This window comes from Melospiza georgiana, chromosome 10, assembly GCF_028018845.1.
Source record: "Melospiza georgiana isolate bMelGeo1 chromosome 10, bMelGeo1.pri, whole genome shotgun sequence".
NCBI classification, from domain to species: Eukaryota; Metazoa; Chordata; class Aves; order Passeriformes; family Passerellidae; genus Melospiza; species Melospiza georgiana.
In genome coordinates this window covers 18,328,145-18,350,755 of record NC_080439.1, presented here as the reverse complement: position 1 = coordinate 18,350,755, position 22,611 = coordinate 18,328,145, and the positions used below count along the sequence as shown (strand labels likewise).

Genomic DNA, 22,611 nt, shown 5'->3' with positions numbered 1-22,611 from the left:
GTTAAAGTGAAAGTCAAGGCAGAGCTTTTCATTATAACTGTATCAGGAACTGTCACCTTTATTTCAGATGCCTTCAAAACAGGCTTTGTCACAAAGTAAGCCTTCAGATGCAAATGAAAGGCAAAGGATACATCACAAAGAAATGATAGTTAAAAATCTCTCATGCAGTGTAGAGGTATCAGACTTATGGGTGGGTCCCTCTGTTACTCTTTTCTAAAACTACCTGTGAATGTTACTCCAAATCAACCTTATATTGTCTGTGGGCTTTTTGTTCTCCCTCCTACACTCTATAAGCTTGCTCCAAAATACACTTTGCTCTGTCTTTGGCACACAGTTATGTACAGACTGAGCACTGCCTTCCTTTTGGGGCAAAGTCTCCATTTGTCTTTGCTGCTTTTTCATTGTGACCACTTCTGCTCTCTTATGTTTCAGTAGACAAAGTCATTTTGATGCAGCATGTCAGATAAATACAGTAATTTTATTGAGGCAGACTTTGAGGAGTACTATTGATTATTTATGGAGACATGCTGTTTTAATCAAGTAAACTCATTTAAGCTGTCATGGTGAGTCAGTATAATTCTGTGCTTGTGCTTCATGCTGGAGAGTAGGTTTGTATTATAGATGATGCTGGTGATTTAGAGGATGTAACAGCATCAGTCAGTTGGCAGAGGAGTTTGGCAGTGCTGGTTTACTGTCTCATATAATCTCACAAATGCTTTGAAAGCAATGATGTAAAGTTATTTTCAGGGCCTGACTTTACCAAAAGAAGTGTGGCCAGTCAGGAAATGCCTTGTCTCTGGTGTGCTGAGTTGCTGGTGCTGCCAGGGGAGGCTCTGTGTGATGCCCTGGCTGGCAGTGCCCCTCCAGTGCTGAGCACAGTGTAGGTTAGTGCTGCCAGCTGCTCTGCCCTGCCTGGGCTGCAGGCTGCCTGCCTCTCTCCCAGCATTTCTGGTAGTCACTAATTTTTCCTGACTCCCTGGGCTGGCCTTCAACCATAAGGCTGTTCTGTGAGCATGCAATAACACCTTCCACCAGCACTTGTGTGAGATTAGGTAAATACTGAGGGTGCTCTGAGTGCTGTGAGTCATTCTGGCATGTTTTGATGAGTTGAGATTTTGGATTGTGTTTAAAAAGAAAGGTTCCATTCTGTGGATAGGTATGTAGGTAGGTATGCTGCAAAAGGTGACTGAGAAGGAGCCTTTTACTTACCTACATTTCAGTGTAGGATGCTTTATTAATGACTATCCTTATGATTTTCTAAACCATTTAAGTGTGTCACATTTAATATTAGTGTGACTGAAATGTTTGGAGTTGTTAAAGTCATCTCTATCAAGTACTGCATTCATAGAAACAGAACTGTGGAATTGTGTAGGTTGGAAAAGCCAGCAGTGCCAAAGCCACCAGCAAACCCTGTCCCTGAGCACCACATCCATAGGTCTGTTAAATCCCTCCAGGGATGGTGCCTCCACCACTGCCCTGGGCAGCCTGGGAAGAAATTTTCCCTAATATCCAATTTAAACCTCTCTGTCTCAGAGATGAGCACCAATCACTGCAGTTTGGGCAGAAGCTGCTGCTCCTGGCTCTGAGTGCCACCTCACTGTGGTGCTCAGTGCCCTCCAAAAGCAGTGGGTGCTTCCCTGGCTCTGAACCACGTTCCTGCAGCCAGCCAGGTGCTGCTGTGGGATTGCCCGTGCTGTGGATGGAACCATCCCTTCATGGTGTGGAGATGTTGGGGCTGGGCAGGACCTGCACCACTCTGTCTGGGTAAACAGATGAGCATCAGCAGTGCCTGAATGTCAGCTTAGCAGGGAGGGGATGCTCTGCCCTGCTCCTGCTCTCTGATGGTCTGTCCTGCACACCCAGCTGTGTTCTGCTCTGTGGTTTGTGTTGGTTTCATCTGCATGTAAGAATAGTTTTGTGTTGGTTTGCTTTTATTTCTTCCCTCTCCAGGCTTAATTTTATCATTTTTAGCTTAGCAATGCTCCCTTCAGTGAGTGCCCACAATGGTTATTGTGCTCCCCGTGTGGCAGCCTGGAGGAGCAGAGGCTCCAGGATTGTCTCACATCCCTTCACCTGCTTCCCTGCAGCTTCTTGCCGAGGAGGAGCTGATGGCAAATTGTGTTGACAGGCTTTTAATTAACAGCTTCTCAGCAGGAGCTGTTCCTATGCCTCATAAGTCACAACAGAGCAACTTTTAATTTGTTAGCAAGCCAAAGTGTATTCAAAAGAAAAATCTTTCCACTTTGTAATTTCTTGAATGATGTCTTTCGCACTCCATGTTTTAAAGCTTCTGATCTTGCAATTAAGGCTTAAAGCTCATTAAGCTTAATCAGGAAGACATTTTACTAGTATGAAGTGTGTAAGATCTCCTATTTTTCAGTCTTTAATTTTTCTTTTTTGTGGCAGCTTTATTTTGTGCAACAACAGTATTAATCTGTGTAGACTGTGCACAAGACCTCTTGTTCCTGAGAGCTTTTTAAAAGATTTTACCTTCTCCTTCCTGCTAAGTCTATTTTTTGCTTTTTCCTGTGGTTCCTTCTGTTGTCCCATCTGTTTGGTTGAACTGCTTTATTCTCTCCTGGTGTTTGGCATACACTAATCCTTTTACCTTCTATCTTTCACAGCTTTGTTGAATTGCAGTGTGTAGTTCAATTTTGCTTCTGCCTGCCCTTCACTAGGATGTTCCAGGATGAGCTATGATTTTTTTGAAATTGAGAACTGTTAAAAATTGTTCCTTCCAACTTTCCCTCTCCTTCTCTTTTTACTTTATTTTTATTACTGCTTGCACATTCCATTTGTGGTGCTGTTAGCCTTTGGGGAAAATACTGTAATGACTCTGGTTTCTTGCTTCTCAGAATCTCCAGATCTTTCCATTTTTCCACAGTTTCCAAAAGCTGTAAAGGTAGTTGTCCAAGTAAAATGAGTTGGAAAGACCTCAGTCCTGCAAAATGTGTGTGTATAATGGATTTCACTTACTGCAATCACACAACTGTTTTCAATACTAGCCCCAGTGGATGAAATAAGTTCAGTGATTCCTGAGACCTTTTTAAATATCAGTAAGAAAATTAATTGGAGGGGAAGGGAATGGTGTAGAAAAATAATCAGAATTTTGAGGTTGTGCTTTTATCAACACTCAGAGATTAAAATCTAAGATGGTTCATTTTTGGAGTCCAGAAGAGTTTTGATAAGCAAATATGTATTAATTACATGTGTATGTAAGACTTGCCATTCTCAAAAGCAGGAGAGATAAAGAGAGGCCTCTTTCTGTGAGGAAATAAGTTCTGGGCCAAAAAGAAATGGTGGAGGGGAAAAAAAGTTACTTTCTGTCAACAGGTTTGAATGTTCAGTCATAAACAGAACTCAGTTCAAAGGATCTGGCAATCTCAGAAGATTTCTTTCAAGACTAACCAATTTCCTGCAGCACACTGTCAGTGCTAGGAGGAGGCATCTCTTGCACATAAGAGCAGCTGTTTTTTTAAAAAAGAAAAAAAAAGGCATGTAAGGGGGGAGAGCAACCCCTCTCATCCTTATTTAGAGCAGTTTTCCACAGGAGAGTGTATATCTGTGAAAACAGGGCACTTGAGCAAATTCTGTACTCTTCAGAATGTCATTTTGCAAGGAAAAGTGTGTTTGGATGTTTTCAAGAGAGGGCTTGTTTTTTTTTTGTATTTTTATTTTTGCAATGAGTAACAACTGCTGTGGCTTTATTAAATTTTTGTTTACTGTGTAGTGGGACTGACAGCTTTAATACTCTTTATTATCTTAAGAATTGTGAATGTGAGCATTAAGCCTGTGTTAGCAGGAACTGGCTTAATTTTATGGAAAATAGAAATATATTTTATTTACCTGAAAGTTTTGTTGTGGAAATACAGTTAATCCTATTTTTGGGGTGAAGGCAGCTTCTCCATTCTGTTGTTGCCAATTTAAATTACCTTGTGTGCTTGCCTTTATAGGATAACTGGTTCTTCCACATCTGAAATATAATTTGCCTCTATTTTGTTTGCAGGAACCAGAGATATCTGAAGATGAAACCATGAGGAGTGAGCAGAGTGAATAATAATGCTTTTCCGAAACCGCTTTCTGTTCTTGCTGGCCTTGGCAGCCCTGTTAGCCTTTCTGAGCCTCAGTCTGCAGTTCTGTAAGTGTCCTCATGTTTGTTTTCCACATATGGTGCTCTATAGGTGTGTTTAAAAATCGCCATGATTACATGTTGTTTAAGCATTCTTTCTTTATTGAAATACTTGGAGTTTAATTTGTGTTTTTTTTTTGTTTGTTTGTAAGAATTTTTGTTTGCTTGTTTTCCAAAAAAGTAAGAAACAGTTTTGTGTGCAGGAATCTATACAATCTAGAGAGTTCAAATCAGGCTACTGTATTAAAAAAAAAATCTGCATTTTGTAGTGCAGTTGAGTAATTGAGTGTGATTGAATCCTTCCATGAAAATAGGCAAACGACATTGGAGTGAAAACTGCTGCAATTCCTATTTTACATTGCATCAGACCAGATGGGATTTAGGAAACTGCTGTGAGAGGTTTGAGTGCTGGAACTTCTCCTGATTTGTACCCTCCCTTCAGGGAACTTCAGGCAGTTGGATTGGTTCAGCAGAAGTGGGTGGTTTGTTCAGGAGCAGATAAATTGTGTTGTGCTTCAGAGGGGCAGTGCAGGTGACAGATGGGCACTGTGCCCTGTGCCTGATTGTCACCTGCTGCAGCAGAGAGAACATTTACAGCTAAAGCCATGTTTTGTGTTAAAATGGTCTGTACCAATTTATGCACAGCAATGCAATGAGTTCTGTTAGAAGGCAAGTAAGAGTACAGTCCATAGGATAGGATAACATTCTTTGTTGTTCTTGCCCTCTTTCATTGTGTTTTACTGAGCACTGTCCTTCTGGCCTGTGCTTTTTTCTGCCTAGTGAAAAAGCCCCCAAACCCAAAAGGTTACATTAGAATTAGAATGTGTCTTTTGAACATGACAGAAAACTTTAAAAAAGGGAGGGAGGGACGATGAAAGAAACTTTGTGGTTTTCTGTTGTTATTTTAGTGTGCTTAAACTCATCTCCACGTCATAAAGGGACCTGTGGCTCTGAATTGCTTTTTCAGGCTCCTCTGGGCACCAGCCAGGGGTCTGATTGCAGCTGGTTTTGCCCTTTAGGCTCCTTATAGCTCTGCCCTTGATGCTCTAGGGTTGGTTCTGAATTGTGCACAGGGGGAAGGTCCTGGAGGAGCTGCAGCTGAAACATGAAACTGAATTGTTAACTAAATGAGTTTTATTTAGAGATGAGGAGGTAGGCATTTAGGAGAGTGAATCACATTTCACCTAAAGATAAAATGATTTTCTGCATAATTAGAAAATAAAATTTCTGCTAGAGATAAGGATGTTTGAGAAGTGCTTTAAAAAGCATGTAATCTGCTGGAGGCAGCCAAGGTGGAGCTCAGTGCCAATACCAACACTGATACAGAGAGCTTTACTCCAAGAGAGCTGCAGTACAGTCTGCTGGGAGCCAAGACATCCAGGTAGCCTGATACTTTAACTTCTGCCAGCTTCAGGATGTAGAGCAATTAGTCCAAACTTGGAGCAAAGTCCATCTCCACAGCAAAACCAAAACCCTCTTGGGTCAGCTTGTGCTTCCAGGTGAGCTGTGCCAGCTGGGCACCCTGCAGCTTCAGATGAGTTACAGTGCTAGCACTTGTTGTTGTTTTATCAGGAACTTTGTCACAGCCTCATCAGTGCCTGTTTCTGTCAGGAAACACTGATTTTTCACATCCTCAGAATAACTCTTGAACTTTGGGATTGGTGAGTCTGGCTGGTCTCAGCTTTCTTCAACACCTAAGTTAGCATGAATCCCTCCTTCTCCATCCAGCACTTACAGCTTCTTTGCAAATAGGGTAAAATTTGAGCTGCTTTACCCCTACTTAGGCAGAACATTCTGCTACAGGCTCCTCATGACAAGGCAGGCACTGAGATCTGGAGCAATTCCCCAGTGGAGCTGGTGCAGGGTCTGGAGCACAAGTCTGATGAGCAGTGGCTGAGGGAGCTGGGAGTGTTTAGCCTGGAGAACAGGGGGCTCAGGGGGTTATATCACTCTCTACAGCTACCCAAAAGGAGGTTGTACAAGGGGGGATCAGTTTCTTCTCCCAGGACAAGAGGAAATAGTCTCAAGTTGTGCCAGGGGAGGTTTATATTGAGTATTAGGAAAAATGTCTTCACCAAAAGGCTGGTTTGGCATTGAACAGCCTGCTCAGGCCAGTGGTGGAACCACCATCCCTGGAGGGATCTCAAAGACATGTAGATGTGGCACTTGGGGTCGTGGTTTGGTGGTGCTGGGTCAGTGGTTGGTGTTGATCTTAGAGGTCTTTTCCAGCCTAAATGATTGATGATATGGTTTATGTTCATGGAATGAAAATGAGTGTTTATACATTTAGACTCAGGAAAATGCCCAAGCCACTGATTTATTTTGTTTTGTTAGAAGGGAGGTACCTCCTGAAGCATTTGGAGTGGAAATGAATGTTTTATGCTGTTGTGAGATTGTGAATCTCTGTTAGCAAGCAGTGCACAGCTTTGTGGAGGAGGGCTGGTAATTTTAAAATATGCTACTGCTTTTCTAAGCATGAAATGTTGAAAATGTCTGTTCCTTTCTGTGATAAATTTGTTTATAAAAGCAAAACAGTAACACTAAATGTATATTTATGCAAGTGGTACATATCTTCTATTTTCAAACTTCTTTAGAGCAGAGCCTAACTCTTGTAAGTGCTTGATATTTTATCCCTCTTATCCACATGTGGAACTGTGGCATTTGAAGCCAGACTTGTGAATTTTAGCTGACTGAAGCAAAGGGAGTAGTAAAGGGCAAGCTCAGCTGTTTTTCTGTAGGTTCTGACTCAATATTACAAACAGCCCACACTGGGCTGGCTGACAAGGTCACAGTCTGGCTCCGGCTTCAGCTGTGAGGGTTCAGGAATTGCTTGCAGCAGTTTGCCACCCAGTCAAACAGAAAAGGATGCTGGTTGACTTTAATGTGCTGTGCTGGGAAGGACCTGGGACTGCTTTGTGAGCAGTGGTTTCTGCAGCTCGTGAGGTGGAGGTGGTGGTGGTGGTTGTGTGAGCAGTCAGTGTGTCCTTGCTTGTAAGACAAACTCCTGAGGCACTTGTTTCAGAGCTAATGGTTGTCACATCTCGAGTTCAGACACAAGGAGAAAACTGCTGGGGAAAACAACCCCAGGGTAGGACCTAGAATCCTCAGTGTTGGTAGCTGGGGGTGAACCTAGGATTGATAAAAAACTCTGTCCCCTGTTGTGTTGTTTGCTTGTTCTTGGTCCCTTTCTCTTCTCTTGTGGTTTCTGAGTTCTATATTCTGCTTTCCTGTGCTGTTTTCACCACAAGGCTGGTGCTTTCTGTGGATACTAACAGCTCAGCTCATGGGGTAGATAATGGAGAAAGCTTCCCCCAAAGGCTCTCTGAAAAGCTCTGAGAGCTGGAGGTGTTCTCTCCCACCAGCAGACTCAGAGGATGGACATGGAGCAGCTGTCCAGGACCCGGGTCAGGAGCTGCCTCAGCTCTGTCCCAGGGTGGGACAGGCAGCTCTTGGAGCAGGTGGTTTATATTTGTCACACGTGTGTGCTGGCTTGTGTTTGTCACATGTGTGTGCTGGTTTATGTTTGTCACATGTGTGTGCTGGCTTGTGTTTGTCACATGTGTGTGCTGGCTTGGCTGCCTGCATCAAATGCCAGCTGCATCTCCTTCATCTCCTCATCCTGGCTAGAAGGAGACGTGTAAGCAGATTGCTGCACAGCTGGAGACTCCTTTTAAACTCCAACAGTCATTCTTCAAGGTGATGTAGTGCTGTGGGTCCTGTGAGACACAATCCTTCCTGCCAGGGCCCTCTGTCCTGTGCACTTTGGGCAATGGAGCACTTGGTTCTGCTCTTCATGTCCTTGAACAGGAGCAAAAGGCCCAGGGGCTGTGTTGAGCTTTGGCTGCCCATGGGGCTCGCTGCTTTACTGGCAATTTCACGAGGAGCAGTAGGGTAGGGGAGCTGGCTTCAGGAAGTCCTACTGTTTTCAAGCTCTGTGTGTTTATTGAGGTAAATAATGCCACATTTTTTTTCCCCTAAACGTTCCTGGTGAATGATGGGAGAAATGCATTTGAGACACATCTGAAAATTTACTAGGAGATTTTAATACCTGTTCATAGTTTTGTCAGATTTTGTTACCATTTGTAGTAGGCACATAGAAGGCTTTTAACAAAGAGTTTATACTTGCTGAAAAGGTACAAGCCTTAACAGTTCTAGACATCTTTAATATAATTGTGTAGCCTGGACTTCAAAACAAAAGGCTGGGGCCAGATGTGCCCTCAAGTTCAGTTTTGCTATTAATGCATTGTACAGAGTTAAATCTGAGATATCAGCAATAGAGGGAACATCTCTTTAATGGCAAATGCCACTGGATTTTGTAAATGTTTGAATTTTTAAATAGTGTATGAAAATGACAGTGTTAAAAGTTAACATGAAAGAAATGTTCCAGTGCTGGCTAGAAAAATACTCTGTCTCTAATGGACAATTATATCAATGGAACATTTTTGTTTGGGAAGCCCATTGGATTGGGAAACTGGTTGACTTCCAAACCAAATATGACTGGCAGATTAAAGTTTTATTAGGAATTGTCATTGTTTCCCTCTTGTTTTATGTTTGAGGCCAGAACTACAGAAAAGAGTGGAGAAGTATTTTTCTTATAGTGTTTATTAGTCCACATGTGTTTTATATTTTTCTCCTCCTTGTTTATGTAAATGGACATGGTTGTAAAACAGTTTAAAACTTCAGCATTAAAGACAAAAGGAGAGCTGGTTTTGATAGACTTGTCAGTTAAGGCTGTTCTAAAATGTAATTATGTTGTTTTTATCTGGACTTTTCAGTGTTTCACTTTGTCAGAAAAACTGCAGAATGGAAAGATGAGCATGTTCTATACTGTGTATTTTGTCTCTGTAAATATTATCTATAATGCTGTTGACTAAAACTGGGCAGTTTCCTCCTGTACAAAGACAGAATATATGTAGGGATACTTCATTCTTTTTTTGCCAGAAGAAGAGGTTCCTGTTCTTTGCTGTGTGACTGCCTGGAGCAGTGCAAGGGGAAGGGAAATGCAGTGGCTGGGGGCAGCTCTTGCAGCTCAGGGACAGAGGATGGCAGTGCACCTGCATGCAAAGGATGTGTCAGAATCCAGCTGTGGGCCTGCAGCCTCCAGCTAAGGATGTAAGACAGAATTTAGGACCCTGTCAATGTTAATTGCATTGGTGAGCCCTTAGGTCAGTCAGGAACAGCAGTTTACAAGGAGCTCTGAAGAGCAGCTTTCTTTTTGCTCCAAAATTGGTACCTGAGAAGCCAATTACTGGGCAAACACTGGCCTTTCATTGCATTCATTAGAAGCATCTGTGACTGGCAGCAGAAGGCTCAAGGTGGGGACTCCTTGAATAAACCTTGGCTGAACCAAATGGAAAGGCAATTTAAAAGCTGTCTGTTAGGATGCCATGTGTACATTCTGTAAAATTTGCTTGACAATGGTTTTTTTACTCTGTAATCAAAGGCATGGAAATTAATTTTTCCATGAAGGAAATACTTTTTGTTTTAATTTTTTTTCCCTGTTTAATGAAAGCCTAAGGAAAAAAGTAACAGTCAAGAGAAGAGGACTAAAATGATAGTGGGAAAGCATCCCTTTTTACAGGGTTGTTTTTTATAGCCCTGTGGCTGACATCCACTCTAGACTGAGCTTCTGAGGGCTCTGGCTCTCAGGCAGCTCTTGCCCATGGAGGTTCTCTTCTGGTTTAGTTTGTTTTTCTACATACTTGGATGCTTTGATCAGTGGCTTAGGCTTGCCTTTTGATAAAAAAGCATCTTGGTGACTGCCACTGCATTTTAGGATGTTGGCCACTGCCCCAGCAGGGTGCTGGTTCCCATGTAAAGTGTGGAGAGCTGTTTTATGGGTTTTTGGGGGTTTTAAAAAAATACTTTCTCTGCCTCGATGGGTCATGCTTGGGTGTTGGTGTATCAGCATATCTGGAAGTGACATTTTGCTGTTCTAGTAATATTTTCCTTCTACTTTCTGTCATTTGGTTTCACACTGGAGGTTTTGGTTTTAAAGATGAGTCACAGGAAGCAGGAATTGGGATTTTCCACACAGAAAAGCAGAAGAGTTTTATTTCATTGGCTTGGGCTTTGCCAGCAGCCCTTACTTGATGAGGACAGTGTGGGCATCATGTGCAGCACTGAGGTGTTTGGGTTTAGCCTGAGATCTCACCAAGGCTTCCTGCAGCCCCTGCTGGGAGCCAGGGCCCTGGGGCAGTGGCTGCTCAGGTGGGGATTGCATTTTGCTGCTGTATACAAGTAACTATATTTAAAACCCCACATCTTTAGAATGCTTCATGTAGAGAACTTGTTTTTGTCATGTGTTACCAGCATATGAAATTAAAAGGAGAACAGATATCTCCCTTCATGAATTTTGCCTTCGAGCTCATAAGCATGGCAAATTTTCCACTCATGAGAAGTCTCTCTGGGTTTTGCTCTTCAGAAGTGCTAATTTAATCTGAATTTAAGATTAAAGGGAAAAACAACCCACAAATAATAAATCCAAAGCTCTGTGTATTTTAGCAACAAATAAAGAGAGCTAACTGTAAATACAGAGATTTTTTAAAAAGATCCTTTTAATGTTTGTAACTGGATTTTAAATAACTGGTTTGTGATTTTTCAAAAGTGGTGCTATAATGCATCAATCCCCAAAATGAACCCCTGAAGGGAAAGGAGACATGATGAATGCTTGAGAATGATACTGTGGGGCAGTATTACTTTCTCCTACCAAAATAGAGCAATCATTTCAAAGTAGTTGCTTTAAATATAGGTCAGGTTAAATCACCTGAGACAGGACTTGACCAACAGAAGTGACTTGTCAGGCTACAGAACTTCATAATTCATATTTAACTACATATTCTGACTTCAGCCATGGTGGTTAGTTGGACTGCATTTTAGCAGAATTAATATGAAGTGTTAAGGCACATGTTTGAAGGCTGCTGTGCAGTTGATTCTGTAGTGGTAGGTTAGGTGATTTATTCATTTTTATATTAGCAAATTCTGTCTTGTCATTAAACCAGTTCTCTGCCTTTTCTTTTTCACAGCTCTTGAAAGCAGAGTCTGGCTGCCTTACAGGTCACTGCAGGCATGTTTGGAATGGCATGTTTGCCTTTTAAGTCAAACAAAATTATTCCTAGGATTTTTCCATATGTTAATTGTATACTGGGCTAAACTATGTTTTAACAACTGAAACATTGTTTTAAATTTGGATATTCACCCTATTTTGTTTGTAGAAATAGCAGAAAGAGAATATTGTTCCTAATGTGCTGCTGTTTTATTCTGTATAAATGGAGAGCCAGCGTTAGCTCACACAGGTGAAATCTGCACAGTGTCAAGCCTCAGTTCTCCCAGGAGCATGGCCCCTCTTTGTGGGGTTTGCATTCTAAGAATTCATAATAATTCACATTTTCTTAGCTTTATCTCTTACTTTACTTTTACCAAAGCTTTTAGGATAATGTTATCCATTAATTGCAAATGAATTCATCATACTTTAATAATTTGCTGTTTGTTTGAGATTTGGGTTCTGCATCTTCATCAGAGAATGTTCTGACCCAAATTTCCCTTCTCTCCTTGTTCAGTGAGCAGGGTTTCAACAGGACAGGAACAGGACCCTAATGTCACTGGGTATAATGCAGTGGTGCTTTCCCTCTTTCTAGGCCATGTGCAGTCTTCTGAAAAGCATGGAGGGCCACTTAAACTTCATGTTTGATGATAGGTTTGTTTCTCTGAGCTGTCCTTTGTTCTTGCCTTAATCCCCACTGTGCTGCTGCAAATGAATACCATTGGGGTTTATGGATGTGCTGGTTCCACTGTGTGTATCTGAAAGAGAGATGCTTAATATGCTTCATACAGTTGTTCATGTTTCTCCTTAGTCCTTTTAATTTTTCTCTTGTGAGTTGTCTTTCAGGCAGTTTTGTTCTTTTATCTGTGCTTTTGCAGGAATATCATTGCTGAAATGATACAGAGACTGACTTAATCCAAAGTGTCTTGTCACTTGACTGTAAAGATTTTTGAAAAAATTATTGTGTGTTATTGGGCATGTGGAGTTTCTGTGATTAATAAAGTGTCTCAAACTGCACTGATTTTGAAGATTTTAATGCCTAGAGGCAGTTTTTTTATTGCCTTTTGTTTTTTCTAACAAGAGTAATCTCTGTTCTCAAAATTAGTTCCCTTCTGGCCTTTCAAAGCTCACTCTCTGAGAGAAAAGCAGTGCTTGTACATACTAAATTTCATTATGGTTTATTTTAAATGAGGCAGGGTCTAAGTAGTTTGTATTTAAAAGACTGGGGCTTTTGTGGACTTGCTGCAGTGAAATATGAAGTCTTGTAAAATGGAAGTGATCTCTCTTCATTACTTCTGTGAGATGGCTGGATTAAAAGGGCTGGAAACATATGTGGTGTAATTTTGGGTTTACCAACTGTGCACATTAATGCTGAATGAAGACAAAAAATAAGATTCACTGTCTTCCCCTGAGCTGTTTTATGGCAGGAGTCCCAAAGATACCAATAATTCTCTGATCCAGAGAGCACTGTTCTGAATTCCTGAGATTGATTGTCAAGGAAGATTTCCCCAGCACAGAAATCCGCCAGGTTCTACTGTATTAAATATGTTTTGAGGTTTGCTGCTGGCAAATCCACGGCAGCTTTCTGTGCCTTGGCCTGGTGTTGACAAGGACAAACAAGAGAGCTGGCTTGGCTTGGGTAAGCAGTGGCATATGGTGTTGAGATCACTTCCCTGAGCAGGTCACTTTGTGGACAGAAAGCAGTTGGGAATAGATGTGAAACAGAAAAGTGCTAATTTAATGCAGTAGTGAAAATATTGATTTGAATTTGTAAGGCTTTTTTATCTTGGAAGGACAGTGCTGTAGAGAAGTGCCAGATGTCTGTGGGTTGTGTCTGTCTGATGCCATTAACATATGAGGCACTTGGTGCCCTGTGCCTTGGGCTGCAGAGCTTTGATCTCTGCCTCCGGGCAGGTGTGAGGCAGGGACAGCTCAGGAGAGAGGATCAGAAGATGCCTTTACCAGTGAGCTGGTGTAGTTTGTTGCAGCCCAGAAGCTGCTGCCTTGGTGTTTTGACACCAGGGGAGCAGTACTTCTGAAGATGTGGTGGGCAGAATGTGATTTTAAGTCTCTTTATTTCTTTGTTTTCCCTGTGTATTTTGGGATTCTGGATGTTCAGTACACATCTTAGTGACACTTGACGTGAATGTCAAAAGACATTTTGCGGTGAGTCTGAGGAGACTGAGTCTCCCCATTCTGAGTTTGGGGAGAGCCCTAAGGAAAAGAGGCACGTAGGATGATAGAAAGGAGTGGTGCATGTTTGTCCTGTGTGCAAGGAGCTCTCACAGGGCTTCAGCTGTGGAGAGCTCATGTCAGCAGCAGATTGCTGGGTAGCAGAACAGCAGCAACTCTTGAACTACCTTGAACTCTGCTTTATGGGGTGTATTTTTGTATCATGCCCAGTTGCTGTAGATGAGAGGATCACTGAAGCCTGAAGGATTTATAGCCCATGTTCCTGAGAAAATACTTTTTGCTGTGTGTTCTTCTGCTGTGCTGAATCTTCTTGGCTGCTGTGTTGGTGTTCAGTTCATGTGTGAAATCTGCCAAGCATCCTTTTTCAGTCCTGTTGCAATTGCTGCTGCACAGCTTCCCACTCTGGTATTTGTGGGACTCATACAGGAAAAAAGGAAAGAAAAAACCAATCAAACCCCAAACTAAAAGCAAAGGCAAAGGTCCCCACCCTCTGGAAAAGGATGGCAGAGGCCCTCAGTGCAGTGTATATCAGTGCAGAGCAGTTGATCTTTATTTTGGGACAATACTATGGAAATGGGAAGAGTTGCCAACTGTTTCTGAACACAGCTGATAAAAGCTGTTTGGAAAATCTGTTCCAGGACAATTCAGTTGGATTAGCTCATTTAGCTGGTGCTCAGTTCTGTAGACAGAAGCAGGACAGTGCTTTAAAATCTTCCTGCAGTGCTCATGACTCTTGTTGGATAAGCAGCAGTGGCTGGATCTACTGTATTTATAAAAACTGTGCTCAGGCCACTATTCCCCCCTGTTTAGTCTTTGTGTATTTAAGCCTTGTTTGGTGGCCCTCAGGACACTGATTTGGCACAGATGAAGTCTTCTCACAGCATGATGAGATGTGGCAGCTCTCAGCAATAGGAGGGACTTCACCAGAGCCGGGTGGTTTATTGCCCTTCTCACGTGGGAGTCCCAGTGGGGCTGTGGTGGCCCAGGACTGACATAACTGTGTCACTGCAAGCACTGCTGGGCTCCTTCTGCATCTTGTCACTGAACAACATGGAGAAGGAGCACGATGTGACTTGAGCAATGTGTTTATAGAGCAGCAAATCCATCTGCTTGTCTGGGTGTCTCACAGGAACCTCCCCCACTCTCCCCAGACCCAGTGCAGAGCCAAGAAATGGGGTAATTAGTGACATGCTGGGGAAGAAAAGCTTTAGCATGCACGTGTATTTATTTTAAAGAAATTAGTATATTAAATTGATGAAAATATAAATCTGTTTGGTGGTGAACATTACATGTAGAGTTTCAGTGTAGTAGGAAAATATGATAAAATACAGCAAGTAATTTTTCACTTTGGGAGGAGAAGTGGAAAAGGATTGTCATCTCTAGAGCTTGAAAAGGCTCAGATTTGCAGTCAGCATTGCTGTGTTATTGCTGTCAGGCTGAAAATCCTGGAAGCTGTTTAAGCAGTGCCATATGCCCTTCTGAATTGTCCAGTGAAAAACAATGGGAGGCGGGAGGAAACCCCTGAAACGATAAAGCTCTTTTCAAAGTCACATCTGGACTTAATAAATGCAAGCACACATTGTATAATTTAATGTATCTGCTTAAATTAGGTCTCAAACACAAGAGTACAAGGCCTGCCATGTTGTGTTTGGTGCAAAAAGGATTTTCTTAACATATTTATTTTCCTCATGTAAGTTGGATTGTGACCTTGTAAAAAAATCTGCTAGCCATGCAGCTAATGCAGCTGGAAATAAGAAACCTGTTCCCTGCAGTACTGGTGTTTAAAGCTAAAAAGCTACCAGGCATGGTGGTTGTGTGTAGTTGTTCTATTTTACCTTTGAACATGAACACACAAGTACTGAAATCTGTTTTTTTGCCCTGACTGATATGGAATAAAGCCCTGGGTCAGTCCCTGTGAGCTGTGGCTCCATGGGCCAGGGCTGCTTTGGGCAAATGCCCCAAAATAAGGAAAACCTTTAAAGAAGGTTCACAGCTTGTGAGGCAGAAAATAGGCAGGCAAGTAGGCTTTGCCCCACTCTGGGAAGGGGTAGGAGGGTTGGCTATTTCTGTCCAGCTCTGTGAAAAGCAGCTGAGGAGAGCAGCCTATTTATAGTAGCTCTCAGCTGTCCATAGGAACATTTGCATCTCCAGTGGAAAACTTTAGGGATCTGAAAACTAAGAAGGCTGAAGACTCGGGTGGCATTGGACTGAAGAATAAGCTTTTGGTTGCATTTCATGTAAGAAAATAACACCAGGATTGATTAGAAAAAACTAAGATGCACTTACAAGTTGCAGCTGCAATTGTGTTATTATTCTGGGGAGCAAGCAGGGACTGTGGTGAGAAAACTCATGCTGGTTGTGTAGGCTTCCATTTTGTTTGTGTGTGGCAGGAGAGCAGTGTTAAGTCTTTAATTTTTTTTTTCCTTATGTCCTAATGTCTGTTATTCTCTTCAAAACATTAAAAATCTAAATACTCTAGATCTCACACTCCTTCCCCCTTCATCAGATCTGGCTTCCACTGGGTTAGCTGAGCTCCATCTGCAGCCTCCTAAATTCCCTGAGTTCCCATTTTCTGTCAGTGAACCTAGGATATACAGGATGCTTCAGAAAACTTACATTTCCTGCACTTTGAACCGAGTAACAGTGTTTTTATTTCAAATTTCCCCTGGGTATTTTTGCAGATGGAGGAGAGTGGTTCCTCGTGTTTGGCTGCCCTGCTCCCAACTCCAGCAGGTTTTGGATGGAGAGTGGCTGTAGCTGAATTCTCCAGGAGAAGGGCAGGAAGGGACCTGATGCTTCAGGCTCTCTGGTGACTGGGTCTGCAAGGCTAAAAGAAAAGGGAAATCCACCTTATTTCTTGATTAAATCACAAGCAGTAATTGGGGGAGGAAATGGGACTTAGTTCTGTGTTACCACCGTGAAACTGAAGATGTTTGAGGAACTACAAGAGGAAATATAAACATAGCACTTAACAGAATTTTAAAAACAGTGTTTTTCTGATGTTGACTCAAGTATGCAGAAATTTACCCAACAAAGATGAGTGCACTGAAATGGACACACACCCTCCTCATCCACCCAACTGTGTGAATTTAATCAATTTCTCATGACAGGGTAAAATTTCTCTGTGAGAATTTGAAATATGATGCTCTGTTTCACAAGTCTGCTGCAGCATTCCTCATGGTCTTCCAGAGTAATTGGTTTTTTTGCTGTAGGAAGGGAGATGTCCATGTTTATTTGATAGGATCAATAGAACTGTTCTAGTGGATTTTAATTTCTGGTGTCAAAATACGCTGTGCTGAAGGCCATGGCAGAAGTGCGGCTCTGCAGTATCAAGTGCAGGTGTTCAAGGCTGCTGTGGCAAGCATTTTTCAGCACTTTTGATTAAAAACACTGCCATGAAAAGAATATTTATTCAATGATATCTGCTACTTGCTTGCTACACCTAAATACTCTTTTTTTTAAAGTTTGTCCTAGATTGTGACATGTAGGCTGCTGGCAATAGAACTGTGCTGTAAGACTGCTTGAGAAGTCTCTAAATTACTATGATTTCTTTTACAGAGGGAAAAACAGCAGCAGCAGTCCCAAAATTGAGTGGGTTAAATAGGTGTATGTGTCTGGGCACGTCAGCCCATAACTCACCACTGGTGCTGAGTGTTTGCAAACTGTTGGAAACTCAGAGGGGATCTGAGTCTCTGCTTGCTCCCATTTGGCTGCTTAGTCAATCCTGTGAGCTTGGGAGTTCCTGCCCTGTTCCCTGCTGAGGCTGATGGATGTGTGTTGGATCCCCCACTGTCAGAGTTTGGGCAGGTTGGATTTCAGGTGTGTAAGGAGGGAAGGGCTCCTCTCTGCTGGCAGAGTTGTACTTGTGTCACCTTGGAATGCACACAGCTGTGAGGTTGAAATACTGGGTAGAAATTGCACTCCAAGGAACCTTCTTTGTCTTCTCAGGTTTGTTAAAGCAGAGCATTGCATTGTTGCTATTCCAGGTTAAATTTAAGTGTGTGCCCTCCTCCATTCCTCACTGTTTTTCTCTCTATTACCCACCTCCCCCATAGCTCCCTTCACTCTTTTTAAATTTTCTTGGTGATTGTGCTCAGAGAATTTGGCAGCACTGTGGGAAGAAAGCCTTGAAGCTCAGAGCCTGTTGTGTGGTGCAGAGGGGGCTGTGGCTGCCCATGAGCACCTCTGTGCTTGAGGGACCCCTTTGGCCCCTGCTCCTCAACAGGCAGGACACACAGCAAGAGTGGAGAAAATGAAAGGGCAAATGCTTGGGGAAGCAGAGTTGTGGTGAAAAAAGTAGTTAAGGGATTGAGACTGAAAAGACACTGAGGATTGTCACTTGTTTGTAGATTCATTGTGGACCTACATTAAAAAAAAATTCCTCTTCAAGTTCTGTAGGGCAAGAGGTTTGATTCAAAGTAAAAAATCCTGGGTTTTTTTTTTTTTTTTTTAGTTAATTAGGCTACACATGCTAATAAACTAAAAGCCAGTGAAATTTTAGGACTGTAAAAGTTTAGTAGCTCCATTTATATTTTATATAAATACTAAATCTAAAGTTAGAAAATTGTGTTCACAGGCTTAGAAAGCCTTTCAAAGGACCTTTGAGGTTATTTTTTTGAATAGTACTTAATAGTTTGACCAGTGTGAGGTTAATAAGCCTTTTTTTGTTTGTGTGATTACTCACCATTCACATACAGCACATTAGTGATTGTGCCCTTATGCATTATGGATGAAGGCCCTTGCTGTTAATACAGATCTTACCTTTGAGCCAGTCAGAGCCTTTATTTAGCAATGCAAAAGCAGAAAATGAGAAAGGTGGGTTGTGTGTCACATAGGCATATTTGAACTTCATTAATACCCAAATGTGCATTTGCAGTCCCAGGCAGAGCTCTAAAACTGATCCTGGGGGTGAGGGTGGGGTTTTCTGGGCCCACACCTGGGGGTTTGCAGGGATCACACTGGGACTTGCAGGCTCATACCCAGGGTCACAGGGTGTCAGAGCTCTGTGCTCAGGTTGCTTTATTTCTCCACTGGCAGTTTACCCTCAGTGTTGCAGGATGTGCTCTTCGGCCCATGTGTGCCTTAGCTGCTTTTTCCAGATTGTTTTTTACTTTTTTTTTCAGATTGTTTTTTTCACCTTTTCCCCCCACCTCAGTTGTTTTCAAGAATTCCTGTCTCTTTTGGGTTGTTCTTCTGTACAGTACTCCTGCTCTAGCTTCCATTTTTTTTCCAGGGAAAGAGCAGCTAGAGGAAGAGCTGGGAGCTGGGGTGTTTAACCTGGACAAAAGGAGGCTCAGAGGGACCTTCTCTCTCTACAATCTCCCGAAAGGAGTTTATAACCAGGTGCCAATCAGGCTCTTCTCCCAGTCCCATCAAGCAACAGGACAAGAGGAAATTGCCTGAAGTTGTGCCAGGGGAACTGCAGACTGATATGAGGGAAAATGTGTGGATGTGGCATTTGGGGCCAGGTTTTAGTGGTGGAGACAGCAGTGCTGGGTTAACAATTGGATTCAGTGATCTCAGAAGCCTTTTCCAACCTTATGAATCTGTGGAGTCCACATTCACCACCAGACTTTCAGAAGCCTGAGTGTTCTGCTCTGTGCTAGGCAGCCTTGTTAGTGCCCTGGTGAAGCAGAAAGGGGTGGGGGGAAAGGTGGAAGGGGATAAATAACTTTTTGTGCTCTCCAACATGTGTGTTTGCTTTTCTTTACCCGTCAGCAGAAGGTTCCTTACAGTGGGCTTGCTGTTCTTCATTTCTGCTCTGTGGCTGCATTGCCATTTGACTGTTTTAAATAGTATGTTTGCATGGGCCTGAAAGGACCTTCTGTGTTATAAAAGATGAAAACTTCAGCTCTGTTAAGTCAGAAAATTGAGACTAACATGGCTACTTGTGCTGCTGCTTCTCAGGCTATTTGGAGCTACAAGGGAAAACAGCAATGGAAACTGGTTTTATTGCCTGTCTTTCTGATTTTAGGTAAATATTCTTGATTCTTTTTCATGGATAAATATGTTTCTTCTTGGTAAACAGTCTTGCTACCTTTTGTATCTCAGCCTAAAAGGAAGACTGCAGGAGGGAGAGAAATTGATAATGAAGTGATTTAGTGTTGGATTTGCTGTTCTTTCTACATGAATTGCACTTCGTGTGTTTGTTTTTCTGCTGCACTGAATTCTGTCAAATTCATGTCAGTTTTGTAGCCCTAATGGGTATCTGTCTCCTGCCTGGGCTTCTGAGCACAATAGCTGATTTGGTAAAGTTGCCATTTTTCCAGAGGGGATTAGTTGCTGTATAGGAATTGTTATCATTCCACTGAAAGCACTTCTGAGTCCCTCTTGCTTGGAAGCTACTTGTCTGATATTTGGGGGTTTATATATTTGGGCATTCAGGAACTTGGTGGGGAGGAGGGAGTAGGGAAGTCATACAATTAACTTTTTGCTCTTTAAATGCCACTGGGTTTTTTCTTAAACACATTTCTTAGTCAAGCTGTTGAGTTCATTTTAGAATGTGCTCTTAAGGTTCTGTGGTATGATTTAAAATAAAGGCTCCTGGAGTTTTTTTTTCTAATTAAACTTAGTATTGGAATTTGGATTTTATTTATTTTGAACTGTATTGACTTAAAAAAATAATCTGAGTTTGGAGCTGCAAGAATTCTTGAAGGAGTGATTTTTCAGCAGTGTTCAGGTGTGATCTTGTGTGACCAGAGCCTCTCTGTCTCACAAGGCAGCAGCTGCTGTTTGACTGTTCCATCAGGTCTTGCTTCTGCCTGATACCAGCCCATGAATTCAGTTTTACTTTGTGTTTCAAACAATTTTATCCTGGTGGGACTCTGGGAAGAGTTGCATTGAGCGCTTTTCTTTTATTGTTTCTGTAACTTACTACTTTTCTCCCTCACTATAACTTTTCAAAATTGTTGTTTCAAAGTAGTTTTTATGTAGCTTCTTTAGTTACAAAAATAAGTTTATGAATATTGGGAAATAAAAATGTTTTCTCTTTCCCTTTCTGTTGTCAAGCTACTTCTATAATAACAAGTTCATATTCTTTATAGTTTCAGTGTTAGCAAGGGTTCCAGTTAAATGATGAAATATGTTTCAGATCTATTTTATTAACTGCTCTCGTTGGGCTAAATGCACATCAAAATCATGTGTTACATTTCTGGTTTACATTGTTGTATTCCTGTTGTAGTGAAACATGAGCTTTGAAAGGCACAGCAGTGGAAAAATCCTGCTCAAAACCTCCCTTAGTCATAGATTCAAGTGTGACTGTGTGCACACTGGCAGACTTCTGTTTTGGGCAAGTGCATGTTACTGTGAACTAATAGAGAAATTCACATAAAATATTGCTAAGCTGTAAAAAACAATGTGAAAACTGTGTAGCAGTGTTCTGACCTTGTAATGATTTACAGCTGGAAGAGCAGAACTGAGTATGGAAAAAATAGAGAATAGAATAGAATAGAATAGAATAGAATAGAATAGAATAGAATAGAATAGAATAGAATAGAATAGAATAGATTAGAATAGAGGCATTTGTTATTGCAAGTGTAGTCTGGGAAGACTCATTAATTAAGACTCACTGATGCTCTTACATTAAGGCAGGGTCATTATAACTCTGGCCTTACATTTAGATATGCTTCAACTTTCATCTACATGTCAGAAGACTTAGTGGTGGTATTTCTGTTAGCTTCTCCTCTGTATGTGTTTACTGCATTTCTTTGTGTTTCATATTTGTTTGGATAGTCTCAGTTTCATTCCAAGAAATATATTTTCTATGTTTTTTTAAAATTTATTTTATTTTTTTAAAATAAGCCAGACTGTTTAAGGTTGACAAGGTCGCAATGTAAGGACAGGGATTAGTGAGGAAAATGATGAATAATCCAGTCCTTCAGTCTTGACTACTTTGTTTTCCCAGTGGTTTGTACTGCCTTCATCATAACTGTGCTGTGTCTTTTGCTGATGTCCTTCAATGTCAGTTTTTAAATAAGAATGATGAGACACAGCCAGACCTATTGTGGCACTTTTTCTGTGATTCATGCTGAGAGACTGAGAGCAAAAGCAGCTTCAAGGAGAGTGCAAAACCCAGAGTTGTTCTACGGCTGGGTCTGCTCCTGAGGTTTTAGCCAAGCATTGACTTAGACAAAGAGCTTTTCTGGGCTATGGAAATCAGGGAAAAAAAATCACAGTGAAGTTGTTGCATACTGTTGAGAGACATCCTTTCATGAAACCATAATCTTTGTGCATAATTACTTTAAAATAGTGATAAAAAAGTCATAATCCTCTATGTCCCTAAAGTCTCTTGAAGATGTATGGTGTATGTTTTGTATCTTTCAGTGCATTTAATCCCAGTAAACCCTGTGAGGGAGGATGGGTTGAATCCCAAGAGCAGGAAGAGAATAATGCCTGATCTGCTGACGGAGCCCCCTGCCATAGACCCCGTGTACGAAGCTCAGGTGTACTGCAACGTTCCCAGCATCGCCGAGCGCAGCATGGAAGGTGAGCTGGCCTGGGCAGGGCACACCTCAGCTCAGCTGCTTTTCCTTTGTGCTGGTATTGGAAATGAGAGCTCTGTGCACTGTCAGTTCACTGCTGCTTGGAGAAGGTGGAGCAAATGCCAGCTGGTCACTGAATTACGTTAAATCATTCAAAACCTGCTGCTCCCCTTCCCCTTGATTTTCAGAAATTGTTCTGTCCGGCCACTAGTCAGCTATAGGTCTAAAACGGAAAGGATTTGGAGGGGTATAGATATTTAATATTTAAATTCTAATTCTTGTGACACATCAGCTGCATTTCAAACAGTTGACTTGGAATTCAGGAAGAAAAACCCCACAGAAGTAATTAATTTTGGAATTACAAGCCATTAGACATGGTCAGCTAGAAGGCATATTTGCATTCTTTACTCCACAGCAGCTGCAGCAAGTTTGAATGAAGCCCTTCATTAGCATATCCTACTAATGGTTATCAAATAAATCACAAACCAGTATGTCAGAAAGATCCAGATTAGACATGCTGCAAAATCCATCATTATGATGGGGACCTGAAGAGAGGCATTATGAAGGTGGAATAACCTTATTGTGTTGACAGAGTTCTGTGCTTGAGTAGTGTTTTGTGTGGTTGGTGGACTTCAGATGTACTGTGGAGATATGCTGGGAGCCTCAGTTTTGTATAACTTGTCTTGCAATCTGAAGTAAAATATTTCTTAGGTTGGTAAATTGTAATTTCCTAGGGGTGTTTTCTTTCATTTCAATACTAAAGCTAT

The 22,611-nt window shown here is 41.7% G+C and overlaps 1 protein-coding gene across 3 annotated transcripts in view; it reads left to right on the top strand.

The window, feature by feature from the left end:
- PXYLP1 (2-phosphoxylose phosphatase 1) overlaps window positions 1-22,611 on the top strand; it is a 45,068-nt gene that overhangs the window by 10,568 nt on the left and 11,889 nt on the right. For 2 of the 3 annotated variants that reach the window (XM_058031113.1, XM_058031112.1), the window contains exons 2-3: window positions 4,007-4,138; window positions 21,687-21,848. In XM_058031113.1, the coding sequence (XP_057887096.1) occupies window positions 4,060-4,138; window positions 21,687-21,848 (241 nt within the window). In that variant the 5' untranslated portion in view covers window positions 4,007-4,059. Of the gene's footprint in view, window positions 1-4,006; window positions 4,139-19,244; window positions 19,339-21,686; window positions 21,849-22,611 lie in introns of those variants that run through there. The other variant, XM_058031111.1, reaches the window with a different exon arrangement.